The sequence below is a fragment of the Microplitis mediator genome, chromosome 5 (genome assembly GCF_029852145.1).
Source record: "Microplitis mediator isolate UGA2020A chromosome 5, iyMicMedi2.1, whole genome shotgun sequence".
Taxonomy (NCBI): domain Eukaryota; kingdom Metazoa; phylum Arthropoda; class Insecta; order Hymenoptera; family Braconidae; genus Microplitis; species Microplitis mediator.
Window position 1 is genome coordinate 822,971 of NC_079973.1, and position 19,834 is coordinate 842,804.

Below are 19,834 nucleotides of genomic sequence, written 5' to 3' on the forward strand. Positions count from 1 at the left end.
TAATTGAGCTTATTTGTTAGGTATGCCAGGAAATTTAGCAAATCTTATTAATTTGTTGATAGATGTAAAAAATAACTGTTATAAAAAAAAACATCTAACTAAGGACGGTAAATTGTCGGTTGTCTGCTCTCGCTGTTTTAAAATGGCAATAATAATAATTATAAATGCATACGTATTTTATACTTGTAATAAAAAAATTTTTATTAAGTGAATATACAAACATTTTTACATCATCACCCGTAAAACATTAAACATTAAAATTAAATAAAATAAATATTTAGTTTTTTTTACGCAGAAAAAAATGACTTATATTTTATATCAAGATGACTTTTCTAGATTCTTGATTCTCCTTTGACTTAAAATAAAGCTCTGCAATAATTTTGAATCATCAGCGTGTCTCAGTACATCAGCAGATCGTAAATCAACTTTATTTTTTGACATAAATTTCAGTGCTTTGGTTTTCAGATCCACTGCATCGTAATATTCAATAGCCACCAATATTCCAACGACATTATCAACGCTCATACATGCCACTAATTTACATTCGCAGAACTTCTTCAATCGATCTACTTCGTACACTTCAGCGAAGGATAATAATTTCAAAAGCAGATGAACATCATTTCCCAGTTCCAGTTTACCTGAGTATAAAAATTTCATAGCCTTTTCTACAGTATCAGCATTAAACTCCTCGACATCGATACAATTCTCACATTTATTTTTCGCATTTATTTTCAATACCGCCGCAAAGACAGGGCTATTGCAAGCAAGTACTAGTGTATGGGCAGGAACTTCTTTATTTTCAACTTTTAAAATAACGTCACTTAATTCTGGTGAGAACAAATATTTGTTCAAATTAGGTGGCATTAACTCAGGCATATATCTGACAAAGTATTTAGATTGTGTAATTTTAATTACGCAAGTAATAGAGCTAGGTAAATAATTAATTAATCTAGCCGCATATGATTCACTGAATTTGTCCCAATCAATCAATGTAATTGTTTCTTTTTCACTGAACGTAAGTGTAATGTGCACTTTGTCTCCGATACTTCCTACTCTCTCAATTTTCGCGGAATATTTACCGTGGAAAATAGAGCCCTTGATTCTCAGTAAACACAAGCGAAATTTGACCCCTTCAATGTGAGAAAACTTGAAAAATTTTGAAAATAACCAAGTTCCACTTGGGGTCATGAGCTGCGATACTTTCCATTGGAACCGAATTGCGGTAACTAGAGAATTTTCTTCACTCATTTTCCTTTTCTTATAATAAAAAACCTTCAAATATGCGATGATCTTTATACCTGAAAAATTTCCACTTTATTATTAAAAAATAAAATAAATAAACATTCTTATTAAAGTCGAAAATTAAAAACCTCGTGGGCTGAGATGTTTTTTAAAATTTCGAAATTTTTTTAATCAACTACAAACAAAATTGTATGCAAGCTAGTTCAACAATTAAAAATAATACTTACGATATTAATTGCAAAAATATTGATTATAAGACGTAAATTAAGTCACGTTATATATAAACACGTGTTTTGTCGAATGTTCTGAAATTTAATGAGTTCAGTCTCGTAGGAGGTCACACAGCAATTAGCAAGGACAGGACGAATTTGAACCATTTGAACAAATATAGAAGCGCAAGCGCATTAACTTTTTAGTTAGTCGACTTAACGTAACATGGCGCTGATGGTCATATTCAAAATTGGGACCACCAAAAACCCAAGCGGCCAAGTGTTAACTTATTGCTGACAAAATGGTAGCATTTAAAGTGATGATATTTTGATGACAAAAAGTATACCCAATGTCCAATCAAAAGTTAAAAAAAAATTACATCCAATTTACTTAAAGATTCAATGTATAATTGGGTTACGTAACAAATGATCCGAGGACAATTGATCCGCGACAATTAATCCGTCGATAAAATGCGTGTAACATGAAAAATTACGCCCTTTTTTCACTAATTTTGTGTGCGTGTAACATAAAAAATATACTCACACACAAATTAGTGAAAAAAGGGCGTAATTTTTCATGTTACACGCATTTTATCGACGGATCAATCGTCGCAAGGATCAATTGTCGCGGATCAATTGTCCTCGGATCATCGGTCGTGTCACCGTATAATTGAATTAACCCGTATTTGTTCCGGGATTTCCTAAGGCAGAGTAATATTTTGGGATGGGAAGGGAAGGGAAAGGAACACAAGAGGGAAAACTAAACCTCGTGACTTTAATCTTAATCTCAATATTACAACAGCAGTGAGTGACACGTGGCCTAATAGGGACGATAGTCAAAAACGAGATATTGGGATCCTAGTATACTGGAGCTACTGAGAGCGTTCTCTTCAGTTTGCATGCAATTCCCATACCTCCACCATTAAATGATGAGCAAGCTCTCAGTAGCCTCACTATATGGAGGGTACTGAGGGTAGAGGTACTTCTACCCTCCATAGGTCCCAGTAAGAGAATAGATCTCGGAAACTGCCTCCCTAATACCAAACATTTATGAACTGCGCATGTGTACAGAAAAGTGGGAGAACATTTAACACATAAAACATCCAGAGTGGGAGTAAAAACCGAAGACACCCCAAGTCCAATCTCTTGTTGAGATGACAATAAAAAAAAAATCTCCTTACGCTACCATCTGTCTTATAGAATCAAATAAATGACATCTAATTTACTTGAGAATTCAATTATAATTGGATTAAGGGTCGGCAGTACTAAACGAATTTTGGAATTTTACTTTTCTAATTACGTCACTCGAATGATGAAAACCTTCCGAAAAAGTTTGTCTTTCACATTTTTCGGCAGCTATCAAAATTTATGTAATAACAATTGATTAATAAATTAAAAGAAAAGTAAAATTCAAAAATTTGTTTAGTACGGCCCAGCCTTAAGTTTTATTTGTTTTGGGTTTTTCCATTTTACACTTTGTTATTATGAGTACAATTATTTTTACATGATCATCCGCAGAACATTAAAATATACAAATTACATTAAATAAATATTTAGTATCGTTTATGTACAAAAAATAAGATAATATCTTATTTTATAAGAAGACTTTTCTCACATTTTCATTCCTGCTCGACTAGAAAAAAAGTCCCGCAATACTTTTGAATTATGCACTTGTTCAATTGCTTCAGCAAATGGTATATCGGCTTTATTTTCTAATATAAATGTCAGTGCGCTGTTTTTCAGATACAATACATCGTAATTATCAATACCCACCAATATTTTAATGATATTGTCAACGCTTAAGCATTCCGTTAATTCATACTCGCAAAAATTCTTCAACTTATCTACTTGGAACATGTGAGCAAACGACAGCAATTTCAAAAGTAGATCGCTGTCATCTATCGGTTCCACTTCGCCCGAATACATAAATCTCATGACTTCTTTTACGGTATCAACATCAAAGTCCTTGATATTGATACTATTTGCGCGTTTTTCTGTCATATCTGTATTGAACATCACCGCAAAAACCGGACTGTGGTAAGCGAGTACCATTTTATTGGCAGGAAGTTCTTCACTGCCGACTTTTACAATAACGTCACTTGATTCGGACGAGAATAAATATTTATCCAAACCAGGCAACAATGAAGTCAGCTCAGGTTCATTTTTCTCGAATAACTTTTCAAGTCTTACAATACAAGTAATCGAAGCGGGTAAAAAATTGAGTGTTTGGGGTACATCCGAACCTTTGAATTCTTCCCAATCAATCAAGGTGATAGTTTTACATTCATCGAAAATAAATTCAACGTACCATTTACCTTTGAGAGCTCCTGTTTTTTCAAATCTTGCATAAAATACATCCGAGTGTCTAACGAAGCCCATGCGAAATTCGACTTCATTATTGGGAAACTTAAAATAATCCGAGTTGATCCAACATCTAATTGGAAAATCAGGAATTGATGAAAGTTCCCATTTATGCTGAATTTCAGTATATTCATAACTTTCTCCACTGCTCATTTTTTATTCTGATGCAACAAAAACTTCCACGTGTGTAATGGATTAATAAGTAAATCTTCTGTGCTGATGGGACTTTAATTTTGAAGATCACTGATCTCAAAATATGTACTGGCTTTCAAATGCCAAGTAGATTTGCTCTCTTACTAAAAAAAAAAAGTGTTCTGATTATTAAAGTCCAAAATTTGAATTCTCTGGATTTGAATTTTGTTTTATTTAATTAAGGGCATTCTCAGACAGTACCCCCCGCTTTTTAAAAATATATAATGACTTTCAACTGTCATAACCGTATTAAAATTTTATTAATTAATTCAAAGAACATTAAAACCTTAATTGAAAAAAGGACAACGTAGTCGTAATTTCGTTGAGATATAGAATTTGAAAAAAATTACTTACAATTGATATCAATCGGGAGTTAATCGAAATTTATTGAATAAATTTTAGCCAACAAAATTTAAAAATTCTAATTATAAAATTGACATGACAATTTTACTGAAATTTATTTAAGAAATTTCGTTCAACTCCTAATTGATATCAAGTGTAAATATTTTTTTTTTTAATCTATATATCGACGAAATTACGACTACGTTGTCCTTTTTTTAATTAATTTATTAATTATTTTTTAATTAATTAATAAAAATTTGACATGCTCATGACAGTTGAAAGTCATTGAAAATTTTTAAAAAGTGGGGGGCACTGTCTGAGAATGCCCTTAAGAGTTTCGCAATTATAAATAATGTTAATACTTACGGTATTAATTGTATAATTATCAATTATACAGATGCTGATGTCTAAATAAACTTTATAAACGATAAATAGACGAGTTCTTATTTTTATTTTTAACTCATTCAAAATTATTGTAAAGGGAGACCAGTTGATTAGTTAGTTAACTAATTATATGTCCAAATTATATTATATTATTAAATGTACACTTTGTACTGTATTTTCCTTGAGATCATTAGAGGACATTGTCCTCTGATAAAATAAAATAAAAATAAATTTAGTAGTTTTATATCACCACGTGTTTTGTCGTATGTCTAAAATTAATGTGTTGAGTTGCACACTGAGTTTGGAAATGGCCAAAGTGGACTTACAAAATTTTGAAAATATAAATGCGCACGCGCAATAGAGCGTTTTTAGTTACAAAGTTGGACACGCACGCGCTGGTGATCATATTTTTAAAATTGGGCCTTAACATCCCCATAGAACAAGGGACATCCGCTCACGTGGTATTAAAATCAGCGGGAAAAAAATAAAAATCTTGATAATAAAAAAAAATTAATGAGTCAGAGATTATATTCAAAGAAAATTATTTATTATAAATATAAAAATATGTATTCATACCAATAACATGTATATATAAATAACATCTAAGTGCAATCAATCAGTAATCACAAAAACTAAATATTTTTAGACTACAGATTTAATACTTTATCAATAACTAGCACGCAATAGCCTCAACCATCTCATTAACATCAAAATACAAAAATTTATTTCCCGCCGTAAATTTAAATTATCAGTTAACACGTAAGCCTTAATTTCTTCCTGAGTAGTCTTTGTATATAACCATTAATTAATAGTTATTGATACATATCTAAATCAATATTTGCCAAGTCTTCATCATCTTCATCTAGCATCAAGTCAGAGACATCAGTCGAAGCATTATAAGCATCTTCAGTTTCTTTATCATCCTCTTCAACTTTTTTATTACTTTCAGTTAAATCTTGGGGACTGGCTACCGTAACAAATCCGTCGAGTTTACTCTGTTTGGAAGTCGGGCTGCCGTTGATGATCTGCTTCGTGACGTCGGCGTTGTCCAACGAAAAGTCCTGATTAAGTCCAGCTTTGGTAAGGAAATTAAGTTTGGTGCGTAGCAGCGGCCACAGATGATCATCAACAGTCTTCTCCGCAATCAGATATCTTATGATGACCGACTGGTTCTGACCTATCCGATGAATCCTGTCCTCCGCCTGGCACAGGATCCCCGGGTTCCAATAGAGCTCAGCGAAGATACACAAACTGGCAGCCGTCAGAGTGATCCCCGCGTTCGCCGCAGTGATGGAGAGAACAGCAACGCGGATGTTATCTCGTTCCTGGAACCTGTCGACCAGCGTCTTGCGATCCTCCGCTCTGGTGTTCCCGTCAATGCGGATAAATTTAACACTCGTTCTAATCAGCAACTCCGTAATAGCCTCCAGTATACATTTATGATGCGCGAAAACAATAAATTTATCTTCTTTCTCCAAAACGCCTTCAAGATAATTACAAACAGCTTTTACTCGCTGGGAACTTGATTCATTGAAACACTGTACTATCGTAGTATGATTATTTCCTTTGTTCTGCGCACATTTTTTGTAAGCTTCTTTCATTTCTTCAGTTCCTTCATCAATTAAATTTGGATCCAACATAATTATTTGCCTAAGAATTAAAGAAAAAATTAAAATTATTTTTTACCATCACTTAAAATATGAAAAAAAATTATTTACCTAAATTTTGAAGGTAATTGTGACAGCACATCAACTTTAAGCCGTCTAATAAGACACGTTGACTTTAATAGTAATTGCAACTCAGTAGTATTTGATGAACCTTTATAATTCCAACCGAATTTTGTTTGTTCTGCGTTGCAATACCGCACACCATAATTATGCGCGCTAAAAAAAAAAAAATAAATCAATTTTTTAAGGTAAATTAATTATCACTCAGCTGAGCTGCTAAGCAATGAATACTTACGTTAAAAAATTTGGAATAATTAGAGTTATTTGTGAGTATAATTCAATGGGACGTGACAGTGCTGGTGTACCAGTTAACAAAATAATATGTTTTGACTTATCAACTATTTTTTTAACAGCTTCTGTTTTTTTTGCTGATAAATTTTTCAGTGTATGCGATTCATCCTGTGGCAATAAAATTAATTTTAATTAAACCACCAGAATTGTCTAATTATTAATTAAAAAAATAAAAATATTCCTACCAAAATAATTGTACCGAACGCCGTATTAGCAATGGAATCTTTGTTCTTCATCAACAAATCATAAGAAATAATTGTTATTTTACTGTCACTTATATAAGATTGCTTGCGGGAAAAAATAACTATATCAAAGACAGGTACCGAGGGCAGGAACTCAAGGATACTTTGGAACCACTGATGCCTGGAAAATAAAAATAAATTAATCAACTGTCCTAATAATTAAAATTAAAAATTCTTACGTGAGCGACGAAGGCGCAACGATCAGCAGTGGCCAGTCTGCTTTGTAGTAATGAGCGATACCTAGAGCCTGGATGGTTTTGCCCAGACCCATATCATCAGCGATCATACAGCGACCGTCTTTTTTAATACCAAAGCAAACTCCTTCGCGTTGGAAAGGCATCAGCGTTTCCATCAACTTGGGATCAATACGCGACAGGTCTGGCTCAGTGATTTCAGGTTTTACGCTCGCGTTGTTTTTGAATACCCGGTAAACGTACTGAGGTAATCCCGCTAATTGTACTTGGGGCGCACTGTCTTTGAGACCCTTCAGAAAGTCATTGTACTCAGTGATGTCAAAACTCCATAGCTTCCGCTGCTGGTCGTACATCCGGGTCTTGAATGTCTTGCAGTACTCGATAAACTGCTGGCAGTATTTTATATCGACTTCAAAACGTGTCAAGCTGATCATTGATATCGTCCCCTTTATCTGCTGGTTATTAAAAAATTTATTGGGGTCTATTGGAGACACTTTTGTTGGAGATGCTGTGCTATGATTTATTGTATTTATACTATTGTTGTTTATTTGTTTTATCAGCTTCGACGGAGGTGCTGACAGCGGGTACGAATTATTTTTACGTTTGAGGTCTTGGTTTTCGTAGCTTTTGTTCAGAAAATTGTTGGACTTGTTCTGATTTGTGGACAGCGATGACGTCGATCTATTCAACCCGACCCCAAATGATGTCAATGTTGGCTGGAGTTTTGATGTCGATGCTGTGAAATTTTTGGTAACATAATTCGTCGTTATTTTTTTATTTTGTCCAGGTGCTGGTGGTGACGTTGCTTTTGACAGAGACTGCATGCGCGCGTTACGACGTTCTATTGCTTGACGTCGTTTTTCTTCGATTTCTTGTAACGAACACGTCATTTTTCTGTAATAATTTACTTGTTATATTTAAATTAAAGTAAATAATTAAATAAAATTTAAAGAAATTAAATTTTTAGGTTTACTGCGCAGTGTCAAAATAAAATAAATAAAATCGTTACCTCAGCGGAAAAAAACTGACGTTTATAAAAATACTGATAATTTTAATTTATTTGTTCGCTTAATTAATTAATTATTGTAATTATCCATAAATAATAAATAATTTAATCTATTTTATTGTTCATATTTTTGTTGGGTGACAATGCAATGGCTGATACTCAGTAAAAATTATTTCCAACGGTTTTATCGTTTGTTTTGATTTTACTTGCAAACTAACCTACAAAAATAATTCAAAATAACAATGACGTCACGAGACAAAAAAAATAACACGACAATTTTATCTCCGTACTTAATTTATTTTGATTAATAAATTTTATTGTAACATTAACTAATGACTATTGAAATATAAATTTCAAATAAAACTGTAATTATAATTCTAAAAAGTTTATTGTTGTTTTGTTTATACTGTCAAATACTCAACTAATTACTTTATCAATCAGACAATTCATATATTTATCGGTAAGTCAAACAAATGATTAGATATATCAGTAAATTATCTGTCAGTACATTTTTTAAATTTATTTATTTGTTTGTCTATTTTTAGGTTTTGAATTTCCCGGTATAAATAATTTATAAATTATAAGTAAAAATGTCCGTATCTAGTGCGAGTTCTCCAGAAAATCAAATCGTTGGTACGTTAAAAATTTTTTAATTAATTAATTATGGTAATTAATTTTTTGTAATTTTCCAGGTGATGATCATGAATTTGTCGTGCCACAAAAATGTATTAAAAAACCAGAGGATATGGCAGTATGGGAAAAATCTGAAGCGTATTGTGTATTTATTTGTTTTTAATTAATTAATTAATTAATTAAATTTGAAATTGCGTAATTAATTAATGATCCTGAAATTAGCAGACAATTAAAATTTTTTGGACTTTTTTTTTAACAAATCAATTGCAAAAAAAAAATCTAAAAATATGCACATGTAGAAAATTTAAAAAAACACAGGTGCAAATTTTTCAAATATTTTTTTTTTTATAATTAATTGCTTAAAAAAAAATCAAAAAATTATTAAACGTCGGCGAATTTCAGTGTCATAATTAATTATGATACTGAAGTTAGCGGACGTCTAATAATTTTTGAATTTTATTTTAGACAGTAAATTAAAAAAAAAAATTTGAAAAAATTGCACCTGTAGTTTAAATTCCCTACAAGTGCATATTTTTATTTTTATTTTTTTGTAATTTATTTGCTGGAAAAAAAATCCGAAAATTTTTAAGTATCTGCTAACTTCAGGATCATAATTAATTAATGGAATTATTTTTAGGAATATTTGGGATTTATACTGGCACTGAATGAAGCGACGAAAGGAAAATCTTTGGATGCAGAATGTCCTCAAGGAGAGTCAGCCAAAAAAACAGTAACGATGCTGGATAAATTGGACCAGTGGTTGACAGAAATACCACCGACTGAACAGCCGCAGCGATTTGGCAATAAATCATTTCGCGAGTGGTACAAAAGACTAGAAGAGGTAATTAAATTTATGACTTTTTTTATCGGATTCAGTAGCTGGTTATTGAATAAAATTTGATTTCATTTAGTTGGGAGAGGAAGAGCTAAAAAAAGTGCTACCAGATAATTTACATCGCGCATCGGCAGAATTATTCAGATATTTATGCGATGGATTCGGTAACCCAACGCGTATTGATTATGGTACCGGTCATGAAATGTCATTCATTATGTTTTTATGCTGTATGTTTAAAATAGGAGCTTATAAATCCGATGACAAAGTTGCTGTTGTTAAAATATTTAACCGGTAAAAATATATTTTATTGTAAATGTCGACTATAATTTATTAATTGTAATTACAATTAATTATTTTAGATATTTAGAATTAGTACGACGTCTTCAATTAGTCTATCGCATGGAGCCGGCTGGTAGTCATGGGGTTTGGAGTCTAGATGACTATCAATTCGTTCCTTTTATATGGGGAAGTTCACAATTAGTCGGTAATTTTATTTTAACCAAATTAATTTAATTATTTAAATAAATTACTGTGTTAATTTTTATCGTTCTCGTTATTTTTAAGGACATCCACGTATTGAACCCAGACACTTTGTAGATCCTGGAATAATGGAGACGTTTAAACACCAGTACATGTTTCTGGGATGCATTGAATTTATTTCAAAAGTAATTACCCCAGCTTTTAAATTTAGTAGACTAATTCTAGTTGATTATTTTAACAATTTAATGGCACTTGTAATTTTTAGGTGAAGATCGGGCCATTTGCTGAGCACTCAAACCAGCTTTGGAACGTCAGTGCCGTGAGCTCCTGGTCAAAAGTAAACGCCGGGTTGATACGAATGTACAAAGTCGAAGTACTCGCTAAGTTTCCAGTCATCCAGCATGTACTTTTCGGGTCATTGCTGTCATTGAAACCGGCGCCTCCTGGTCCCACAGCGGCTTCCAGAAACCCAAAGTTTCCAGCTCCGAAACCGCCTATCGCTACTCCGCGACAATAATTATTATTTATTATTTCAGCTGGTTAATTTAAATTTATTTTACCATCACAATGTACTGTAATTACAAGCAATAATTAATAAATAATTTACATGCGAATCCATTAATTAAATTTATGGAAATTCATAATTAATTAAACATTTTGAATTGTAGATTAGCCGCTTCTGCTCCGAGAGGTCAATGTGCTTTTTTTAATCTTAGGGAGTTTAAATTATTGAACCTGCCCCCTAGGGAAAAAAACTTGAACTACAATTGTTTTGATTCAGTATTTTTGTTTACCAGTAACTAGCCTAGCAATTTATTTAAATAATTATTTATATTTCATTTATTAATTAATTAACAATGAGTTTTAAATTACCATTATTATTATTAACTATTTTATTATCAATTTCAAATATTTATTGTGGAATTGATGTAGATATCAATGGATATATCGCATATTGTCCTTGCATGGGTAAGTATTTAATTTGAAAAATTATTTATCAGTTTTTAATCAATTAATTAATTATTTAATTATTAATATTTTTTGCAGGCCGGTTCGGTAATCAAGCAGATCATTTTCTAGGAGCTCTAGGTTTTGCTAAAGCAATAAATCGCACGTTAATTTTACCGCCATGGGTTGAATATCGTACTGGAGAAATTGGATCCGTAAGTAAAAAATAATTTAATTAATTTAATTAACACTTGTTAATTTTAAAAATTATTATTTACAGAAGCAAATACCTTTTGATACCTACTTCAATGTGACGGAAGTTAAAAAGTGTCACAAAGTTATTTTAATGGAGGAATTCATGAGAGAATTGGCGCCGATTATCTGGCCGGCATCTGAAAGAATTTGTAAGTTAATTAATTAATTACTTAATAATTGGTTTGTTTAATTAATTAATTTTTTGTCTCAGCGTTTTGTTATTCGTCACGCGGCACCACGGACTCATGCAACGCCAAGGAAGGGAATCCCTTCGGGCCATTTTGGGACAACTTCAAAGTTGATTTCGCTAAATCGGAATTTTATGGACCCTTTCATTATGACGTTTATCATACCGACATTGCGAGCAAGTGGAAAAGTAAATATCCAGCGGTGTCCTGGCCAGTGTTGGCATTTACCGGAGCACCAGCAAGTTTTCCAGTGCAATTAGAGAATAAAAGTCTTCAGAAATGTGTCGTGTGGAATGACGACATGTTGAGTAGAGCTAAAAGTTTTATAAAAACATCATTGCCACCTGGTGCATTCGTAGGAATCCACCTGCGCAATGGAATTGACTGGGTAATTAATTTATTTATTTTATAAATTTTTGAATAAATGAATCAATTGATTAAGCGGTTGGTGATTTACTGCAGGTACGCGCTTGTGAGTTCATAGCCAGTTCTCCGAATCTATTTGCTGCGGCCCAGTGTCTTGGATACCGGAATGAACGCGGCAAAGCCACTGACTCCATGTGCTTGCCGACACTGGACGTGATTCTCCGACACTTGAAACGCGTAATACGCAATGGGAAAGACATAAAAAGTGTTTTCGTAGCCTCGGACAGCAATTATATGATTGAAGACTTGACGAACGCGCTGTCGAGAATGAATATCACTGTGCATAGACAACCTGAACCAGCTTCTCCTCATCTAGATCTGGCTATTCTCGGACGGTCGAATTATTTTATAGGCAATTGCATCTCCTCGTTCACGGCTTTCGTCGCTCGTGAACGGGACGTCAAAGGATACCCGACTTTCTTCTGGGGATTCCCTCCGGAGAGACCTGCTACGACTACTCCACGGACAGAGTTATAATTTATTTAGTTTAATTTTAGATTTTTTATGACTTGTATAATTATTTATTTTTCTCTTTTTTTTTTTACTCAATAAAGTGAATTTTTTTTAATGAAAAATTTTTGCTCAGTTGATAAAATATAAAATATTCGTGCTAATTTTTTCTAGACCGGTCTTTCAGATAATCATCAGGAGTAAGTACATGCGGTCATTTATTATTCAGAAATTAAACTTCGGGTATCATCGGCTTCCACTCCCACTCATGGGTAAGATCATTCGGGTCCAGGATCCGAAGTTGGTGCACTAGCTAGAGTGTAAATTTTATATAGTGCGTCGTTCTTTTCTATACTTGGTGTCACGTCGAAAGCGTCGGAACTGTCCCACTGCCGGTAAAAAGGTAATAACAAAATTTTTATTATTAATATAATTGTCCATACCATCTTATTTTATGCTGTAAGATGGACCACAATTAAGTTAGCGCGCAAGTTTGATTTTTGGAAATTCCGGATATACCAAAAAATTGCTCTCTAAATGCTCTTTCAGAATCAAAAATTGCTCCAGTCGTAAAAACAATATTTAATTAATTATCGTCAATTAAAAATACAAAACTAATTTTGTGTATAACTCAATTAATAAACTAAAAATTAGTAAGATGGATTCAGTTTTTGAACTGAAAAATAGATTACAGAATTATCGTAGTAAAAAAATAATTTATTTTCTAATTATCAGAAATTATTCAAAAATTGATCCATTAATATTTATCATGATAATTTTTTTTCTAAAATTAATTATTGAGCGTCATATCAGTTTTTTAGACTGGACGCCGTATTCATGAAAAGAGGAAGTATTTATAAAATATACAGTAAGAGTAAGAGAGACAGAAGTTACGAATATGAGAGAAAGTAGAAACCAAAAAAAGCCAACTGTAATACAGACGGGACAGACTGAACACGAAATTTGGGCGTGGCCTAGCATATCGATGCGCTAATTAACATAAAAAACCCCGGGTTGATTAGAAATAAATTACTAAAGCAGAACAATATGTTATTTTTATTTTTCAGAAAGCGAGTAACGATATTTTGAAAAAAAACTAAAAATGACTCCGAATATAAAACCGCCTTCGGACATAATTTGCTTGCACAGAGCCGCTGCCCAAAACAATTACAAGGCTGTCAGAAATTTAATCGACCTAGGAGCAGATGTCAACGCAATTTGTCATTATCCTCCTCAGAAATTTAATTACAACGCAAACTGCACTGCCTTGCATGTCGCAGTCGCTAACGGGAGCAAAAGAATAGTCGAATTGCTGATTAAAAATGACGCTAACGTTAATATCGAGGCCAATTGCGAAGACGAAGATGGCAAATATTCAGGAATTAAAGAGTACTTCAATCGCACGCCGTTACTTATTGCCATTGATCAAGGAAACAGAGAAATCGTTGAATTGCTGATCAGAAATGACGCGGATATTAATTTTACCACCACTGCGGGAGAATCCGCGTTTGGTCTGGCTCTGAAAAACGACAACGATGAACTGATTCAATTGTTATTAGATGCCGGAGTGGATGTTAACTTGCATTCAAATAATGTCACTTCTTTACACTGGGCAGTTGCCAGGAACAATTACCCTATTGCTGAGTATCTGATTAATAAAGGAGCTGATGTTAACACCGTCTGCCATTACCCGCCGAGGGAGTGTTTCAATACATGCTGCTCGGCATTGCACGTCGCGGTTAAAAACAAAAACAAAGATATGATTGAATTGTTGCTGAAAAACAACGCGGACGTTAACATCAAAGCTAATTGTGATGAAACCACTCCCTGCCATTTTCCTGTAAGAGATTACTTCAATCGCACGCCATTACACATCGCCGTTGACAAAGAAGACAAAGAAGTAGTGAAGCTGTTGATAAAAAATAAGGCGGATGTTAATATCGGCACTAGAACTGGGGAAACTGCTCTCGGTATTGCTGTGAAAAAGAATAATTTTACTCTGGTAAAATTTTTATTGGATGCTGACGCTGAGATTAATTCGACGAATGAGTCGCCGTTACATTTGGCTATGAAGCAACGGCATTATAAAATGGCGGAGTATCTTCTTAATCGCGGTGCTGATTTTAATATCAGAGACTTTGACGGCGCAGTAATTAACTTACAATGCGCTGATGAAGATACCGAAGTTATCAAACGGCATATCGTTAAACTGAAGGCTGCTAATTTGTATATCGGTTCATATTTATGTGAAATTGGAGATGGGTTTGATTGTTTGTATGAAGAATGTTATCGAGAGATACCTGTGCGAATTTAGCGCCTCATCTAATGATTTGCAATATCCAAATGACCTTAATCGATAGGTCTACGTTAGGTCTGTATAGGTCCACCAAAATTTTCGTTAGGTCCCCTATAGTTTTTTTATAAATAATTTTTTAAATTTTGCAATAAAAAAAATTTCATTTTAGCACCTCATTCAGAACGAAACCAATAAACTTGATCATTTTTGCATTTCTTATCGTTAGGTCCGGATTGGTCTCTAGTTTTTGCATTGATATTATTCATTATATTTGTTTTATTAACAATTATAAATAATTTATTATCCGCGCATGCGCTCAACACTATTCATAGCTTGGCGCGAAATTTCTAGTTTACCTGTCTTGTTTACATTGTATTAATAAAAAAACAATAAATATACATCAACTATTCTCATAAAGCTTAATTAATTATAATCTACAATTACTCCCAATGAGAATTTTACTTGTTGCTCACATGTATATGAGTAAACATATGTCAGTATATATAAGCCACACAAAAAACTATGAAGACCATTATTAAGTTGGCGCGGATATTTAATATTTTTCAATAATCGATATACTAAAATATTGCTCTTTAAATGCTCTTTCAGAATCCACAATGGCTCGAGTCATAAATTTAATATTTAATTAATTATCATCAATTAAAAATACAAAAATAATTTTTGTGAAGCTCAATAAATACATTTTATTTTTAATATTTATGGCTGTCTTTAAATTTCTCTCTTTTTTCTATTAAGAGCAACGATTTATTTAACGAAATATTTAGATTTAATGCTAATAAATTGAAATTATAATTACAATGCATCATTTAATATTTAATTAAACTGTGACGTCGCAGATTGGTAGTGGGTGCAGCGACAGGGGGTGGGAGAAGTCGTGTACATGAGCACGAATATGTCGCTGGAAATTTTGACATGTGCGTGGAACTTCAACAAGTAGTCTAGTAAAATACACATATAAATAAATATATACAAATATTTAAATAAATAAACATATTTATGTGTTAATACATATAAATTTTTATGTATTATTAAATAAAATTAGTATCAATTAATAATTATTGATATCAATTACAATAATACTGATAAGGTTACATTAGTATCATAAAATGGATATTTGGAATATCGCTATTTTAAGAAGTTAGTTTTAATTATTGATATTATTTTCTAATTGAACGTATTAAGAGTATTTACGGTTATTACAAAAAAAAAAATATATTTGCAAACGTAGGGGCATTCTCAGGCAGTGTCCTAACTTTTTAAAAATATTCAATGACTTTGAACTGTCAACAGTATTGAAATTTCATTAATTAGTTTAACAAGATTGGAGTATTAAAAAAAAAAAGACAACGCAGTTACAATTTTGTGGGATGTGAATTGTTAAAAAAATTATTTACAGTTCATATCAATTAGGAGTTATATAAGCGAAATTTGGTAAATAAACTTTAGTCTAAAAAATTTGACATTCCAAATTATAATGTTGACATGAAGATTTCACTAACATTTATTTAACAAATTTCGTTCAACTTCTAACTGATATCAACTATGGATAATTTTTTTTTAAAACTATGTCTCGGCGAAATTGTTACTGCGTTGACCTTCTTTGAATTAATTTTTAGACTTTTTATTAATTAATTATCAAAATTTTAATACGGTCATTACAATTGAAGATGATAGAATGTTTTAAGAAGTGGGGGAGGGGGGCACTGTCTGAAAATGCCTATAATTAAAAATTAATTTGCAGGACGAATGCCATTCCGGAGGGAATACTAAAGGGCTTAATCTAACGACTGGCCAACTAAAACATTAAAAAGAATAAAATGTCACGTTAAAATAAGTTTTCGCTACCATTCAGGTAATATTTTACTTAATGTAATTAATGTTTCATTTTTTTTTTTACTATTGAGAATAATTGTTTTTTTTTAGATGCAATAATATTTTTCGCTAGTAATGAAGTTTAATTTAAGTATAGAAGAATATAATGCTTCGTTTCGGTAACTGTATGATCTATAAATTGAGATTTTTTTTAACGAGTAAGAAAACACTTTTTATTCAAGAAATAAAAAACAAGTTAAAAGTTATAATTTCAAGGAAGGTTTGAAAATTGGTGCTATAAATAAATTACAAAATATATTGTGATCAAGAATATTATCATTAAATAAACCTAAACTCAAGTATGAAAGTATAGTCTTTACTTCTTTTCAGTTTTGCTTGAATAACAAACAAAAGTATCGATATACGGAGATAGCTAATGTATTAAGTTATTAAACCAAAAAGAACTCTAATTCATGATTGATCTTAAAAAGCTAATAGTCATGAGTTTTTACACTTATTTACTTATTGAAAAATAGATTTTGTGTTATTAATAACGTTTATCATGATAACTAACTAACAGGGATTAGAATTTGAGATTAATTTGAGGGTTCAAATGGGATAGGGTAAAGCTATTTCATAAAAATTTTACTTAAATCTATAAAATTTAGTAATCAAAAAATAAACAATTTGTTATGTTTATACATAAAAAATTGTCAGTTTGTCTACAAAATTTTTAAAAGTAAAAAATTTCATATAATAATTTATTTTTTTTTAAATTCATAATAACTATTACGTGTGAAGCTTGTGCTGCGTTTTCTATTCTGATGATCCGTTGATGTTTAATGAATAAATATTGATTATTAATTATATGTTTCAATTATTAATTAAAAACAGAAGTCATGCCTATTAAAGTCTACTAACATCTGTCTAAATTTTTGCAATAGTAAAGTTTTCTAACTTTAAATCCGACGGTTTTACCATATTTAAATACAAATAAACAAAAAAATGTTAATCAAAGTTTTAATATTTAATCATTGACAATAAATAAACAAGTAAATAAACAAAAAATATCATTTTGACTCTATACATTGGGAAAAAAAAAAAAAATTGTTCAAAAGCACATATTGGTAAAAAAAAATTTACACTTTGGATCTAAATTTTTTGTACACTTTTTGATTAACATTTGCCTATAAAAATTTAATCACCAATGTATGATTGATACTTTCAGATCCCTGTCTACATATTGTCTACTACAAATAATGTAATATAAAAATGTAATTATAATAAATAAATAATCATAATGTAATATAAAAATGGAATAGTTAATTATTAAAATATTTAATTATTGATTGCAGATAGTAAGTGGAGTTTGAACGTTACAAGAAAATACATTATCTATTTCAACACTCAATTGTTCAAGAGGATTTAAGTTCATCATTTCTTCAACTCCGTGATCTTGTGATTAGAATTGTTGGAATGCTGATTTTGGATGCTGATAAAGGATTAGTTGTTCATTATAAATTTATACATTACCACTAATCATTGATGATAATGATAAATCATTGTTTGCTGTTTCACATTGACAACAGTTTTTTCGAAATGAATTTTAAATTAATTCAAGTTGATTTAATTAATCGACTAAGCAAATATTTTCTTACTATAAGAGGGAAAATGATTTAAAAAAAAATTAATAACAAAATAGAGTTACAAAAACTGCATTTTGATTTCAATACAGTTTTCTTTCCACTGTGCAATTAATTCAAACACACGATTTTGAATTAGTTTAATAACAATTTTGTTTTTTTTTTTAATCGATATATAACTGAAACAATTCTAATTATTTGTCTTTTTACAAATATATAATATAAGTAATTAACATTAAATTTTTCTCAATTAATGAACAAACAAAGAATTTTATACTATCCGTTTTTTCAAATCTTAAAAATGATCGACTTACCGTTCGAAATTTTTTCAAATTTTGATGTTGACAACTCGAAATATTTTTGAAACGAACTTTTTTGGATAGGATTCTATCTTTTAAACTAAAAATTGTTGTCTTGGTACTTCAAAACTTTTTAAAAATTTTTTCTTCACCTCTAATTATAATAAAATAAATTGTACTAGTCATATTTTGAACAATTAATAAAGATAAAGTTATGAAATGAGTAATTTATTAAAATTTTCATTAATTTGTGGATGTTTATCCAAGAAAATACTTATTGCCTATAATTAATTTACATTGGACTGAAAGTAAAAAATTAAGAAGAAAGATTATCTAGTAAATAAAAATCAACGCAATTTAAATAGTAACATTAAATCTGATTTAAAAATCCTGGCTATACGAAGTGACTAATGATGTAATTGCAAGTTGAACGATTTTGTATTTTTTTATTTATTGAACTAATTTTTCATGTAACAGCAAATACATAAATATACTAATTTTGATAAAAGATTAATATATTTTGACATTCGTGGAAATTCAGTTAATTAGAAAGTATGTCACTTTATTTGAAAATTACTCGTTATAAATATTCAATAGTTTACTTTAAAAGTTATGAATTTTATGATAATTTTTTGAAAAATTTCAAATTTTAATAAATTTAATTTTTCATTGTTTATTTCATAGAAATTTAATAAAATTTATGAACGATCTTTTGTTTATAATCATTTGACTTATTAATTCTTCATCAATAAAAAATATATTCCTCTTTAATTTGAGGAATTGATAATCTATAATAAAAAATCAATAATTTTTTGGTTGTACTCAATTATTATTATCTCTTTTTTGTTTTTAATGAGTGATCAATCGTATCGATAGTAATCGACGTAAAATAAATTTATTTTTTAAGAATGTACTAAATATTTTCTGATCAAGCAGAAAAATAATAATTTCAACTTTTATGACGAGAAACAAATTTTTCATTTACTCGATATAGACTACATTTTTTACTAATCACCATATTCATTAGAATATTCACGAAATTCGTGTTAGTAATTGTTACTGGTTTTTATTTAATATTTTTTTTTTTTTGAGAAAAAAAAATTCAACTATCCCGATAAAAAATGATTTTATCTGATTATATATGAGTATATATGATTATATATGAGATCATATATAATTATATATAATCATATATGGAATTATATATGATTATACATGGTTATACATGGAATTATATATAATTATATATGAACCTATATATAATTAGATCTGATCAGACCTGGATGATGAAGGCTAGGTATAATCATATATAAGTCTATATATGATCAGGTCTAATTTGATATGAGTCTATATATAAT

At 30.6% G+C, this 19,834-nt stretch overlaps 6 protein-coding genes and 1 long non-coding RNA gene across 8 annotated transcripts; 4 read left to right on the forward strand and 3 right to left on the reverse strand.

Moving 5' to 3' along the window:
- Positions 1-233: 233 nt before the first annotated feature.
- Positions 234-1,822, reverse strand: LOC130668331 (TD and POZ domain-containing protein 1-like). The gene is made up of 2 exons (XM_057470567.1): positions 1,470-1,822; positions 234-1,298 (listed from the first exon to the last, which is right to left on the reverse strand). Exon 2 carries the CDS (start codon positions 1,246-1,248, stop codon positions 319-321), a length of 930 nt encoding a protein of 309 aa, XP_057326550.1. The 5' UTR covers positions 1,249-1,298; positions 1,470-1,822; the 3' UTR covers positions 234-318.
- Positions 1,823-2,723: 901 nt separating this feature from the next.
- On the reverse strand, positions 2,724-5,011 carry LOC130668235 (uncharacterized). The gene is made up of 2 exons (XM_057470416.1): positions 4,713-5,011; positions 2,724-4,108 (listed from the first exon to the last, which is right to left on the reverse strand). Exon 2 carries the CDS (start codon positions 3,963-3,965, stop codon positions 3,063-3,065), a length of 903 nt encoding a protein of 300 aa, XP_057326399.1. The 5' UTR covers positions 3,966-4,108; positions 4,713-5,011; the 3' UTR covers positions 2,724-3,062.
- Positions 5,012-5,301: 290 nt separating this feature from the next.
- LOC130667753 (SWI/SNF-related matrix-associated actin-dependent regulator of chromatin subfamily A-like protein 1) lies at positions 5,302-8,368 on the reverse strand. The gene is made up of 6 exons (XM_057469580.1): positions 8,194-8,368; positions 7,170-8,078; positions 6,934-7,111; positions 6,693-6,856; positions 6,449-6,613; positions 5,302-6,380 (listed from the first exon to the last, which is right to left on the reverse strand). The coding sequence occupies exons 2-6, from the start codon at positions 8,072-8,074 to the stop codon at positions 5,543-5,545; spliced, it is 2,250 nt and encodes a 749-aa protein (XP_057325563.1). The 5' UTR covers positions 8,075-8,078; positions 8,194-8,368; the 3' UTR covers positions 5,302-5,542.
- Positions 8,369-8,505: 137 nt separating this feature from the next.
- On the forward strand, positions 8,506-10,774 carry LOC130667756 (serine/threonine-protein phosphatase 2A activator-like). The gene is made up of 8 exons (XM_057469584.1): positions 8,506-8,650; positions 8,736-8,823; positions 8,883-8,968; positions 9,461-9,664; positions 9,735-9,949; positions 10,018-10,142; positions 10,223-10,323; positions 10,404-10,774. Exons 2-8 carry the CDS (start codon positions 8,781-8,783, stop codon positions 10,653-10,655), a joined length of 1,026 nt encoding a protein of 341 aa, XP_057325567.1. The 5' UTR covers positions 8,506-8,650; positions 8,736-8,780; the 3' UTR covers positions 10,656-10,774.
- Positions 10,775-10,890: 116 nt separating this feature from the next.
- Positions 10,891-12,575, forward strand: LOC130667755 (GDP-fucose protein O-fucosyltransferase 1). The gene is made up of 5 exons (XM_057469582.1): positions 10,891-11,107; positions 11,186-11,301; positions 11,367-11,490; positions 11,553-11,917; positions 11,992-12,575. The coding sequence occupies exons 1-5, from the start codon at positions 10,996-10,998 to the stop codon at positions 12,430-12,432; spliced, it is 1,158 nt and encodes a 385-aa protein (XP_057325565.1). The 5' UTR covers positions 10,891-10,995; the 3' UTR covers positions 12,433-12,575.
- A 91-nt stretch (positions 12,576-12,666) lies between these two features.
- Positions 12,667-15,408, forward strand: LOC130667754 (putative ankyrin repeat protein RF_0381). Its single transcript, XM_057469581.1, has 2 exons — positions 12,667-12,808; positions 13,473-15,408. The coding sequence occupies exon 2, from the start codon at positions 13,508-13,510 to the stop codon at positions 14,717-14,719; it is 1,212 nt and encodes a 403-aa protein (XP_057325564.1). The 5' UTR covers positions 12,667-12,808; positions 13,473-13,507; the 3' UTR covers positions 14,720-15,408.
- A 171-nt stretch (positions 15,409-15,579) lies between these two features.
- On the forward strand, positions 15,580-19,045 carry LOC130667704 (uncharacterized). 2 transcript variants are annotated; one of them, XR_008989878.1, is made up of 5 exons: positions 15,587-15,859; positions 16,464-16,574; positions 16,646-16,893; positions 17,763-17,808; positions 17,890-19,043. It is a non-coding gene; the product is annotated as an uncharacterized LOC130667704 (long non-coding RNA). The 2 variants fall into 2 exon arrangements; XR_008989877.1 differs by having other exon boundaries at positions 15,580-15,859; positions 16,646-17,808; positions 17,890-19,045.
- Positions 19,046-19,834: the final 789 nt, after the last annotated feature.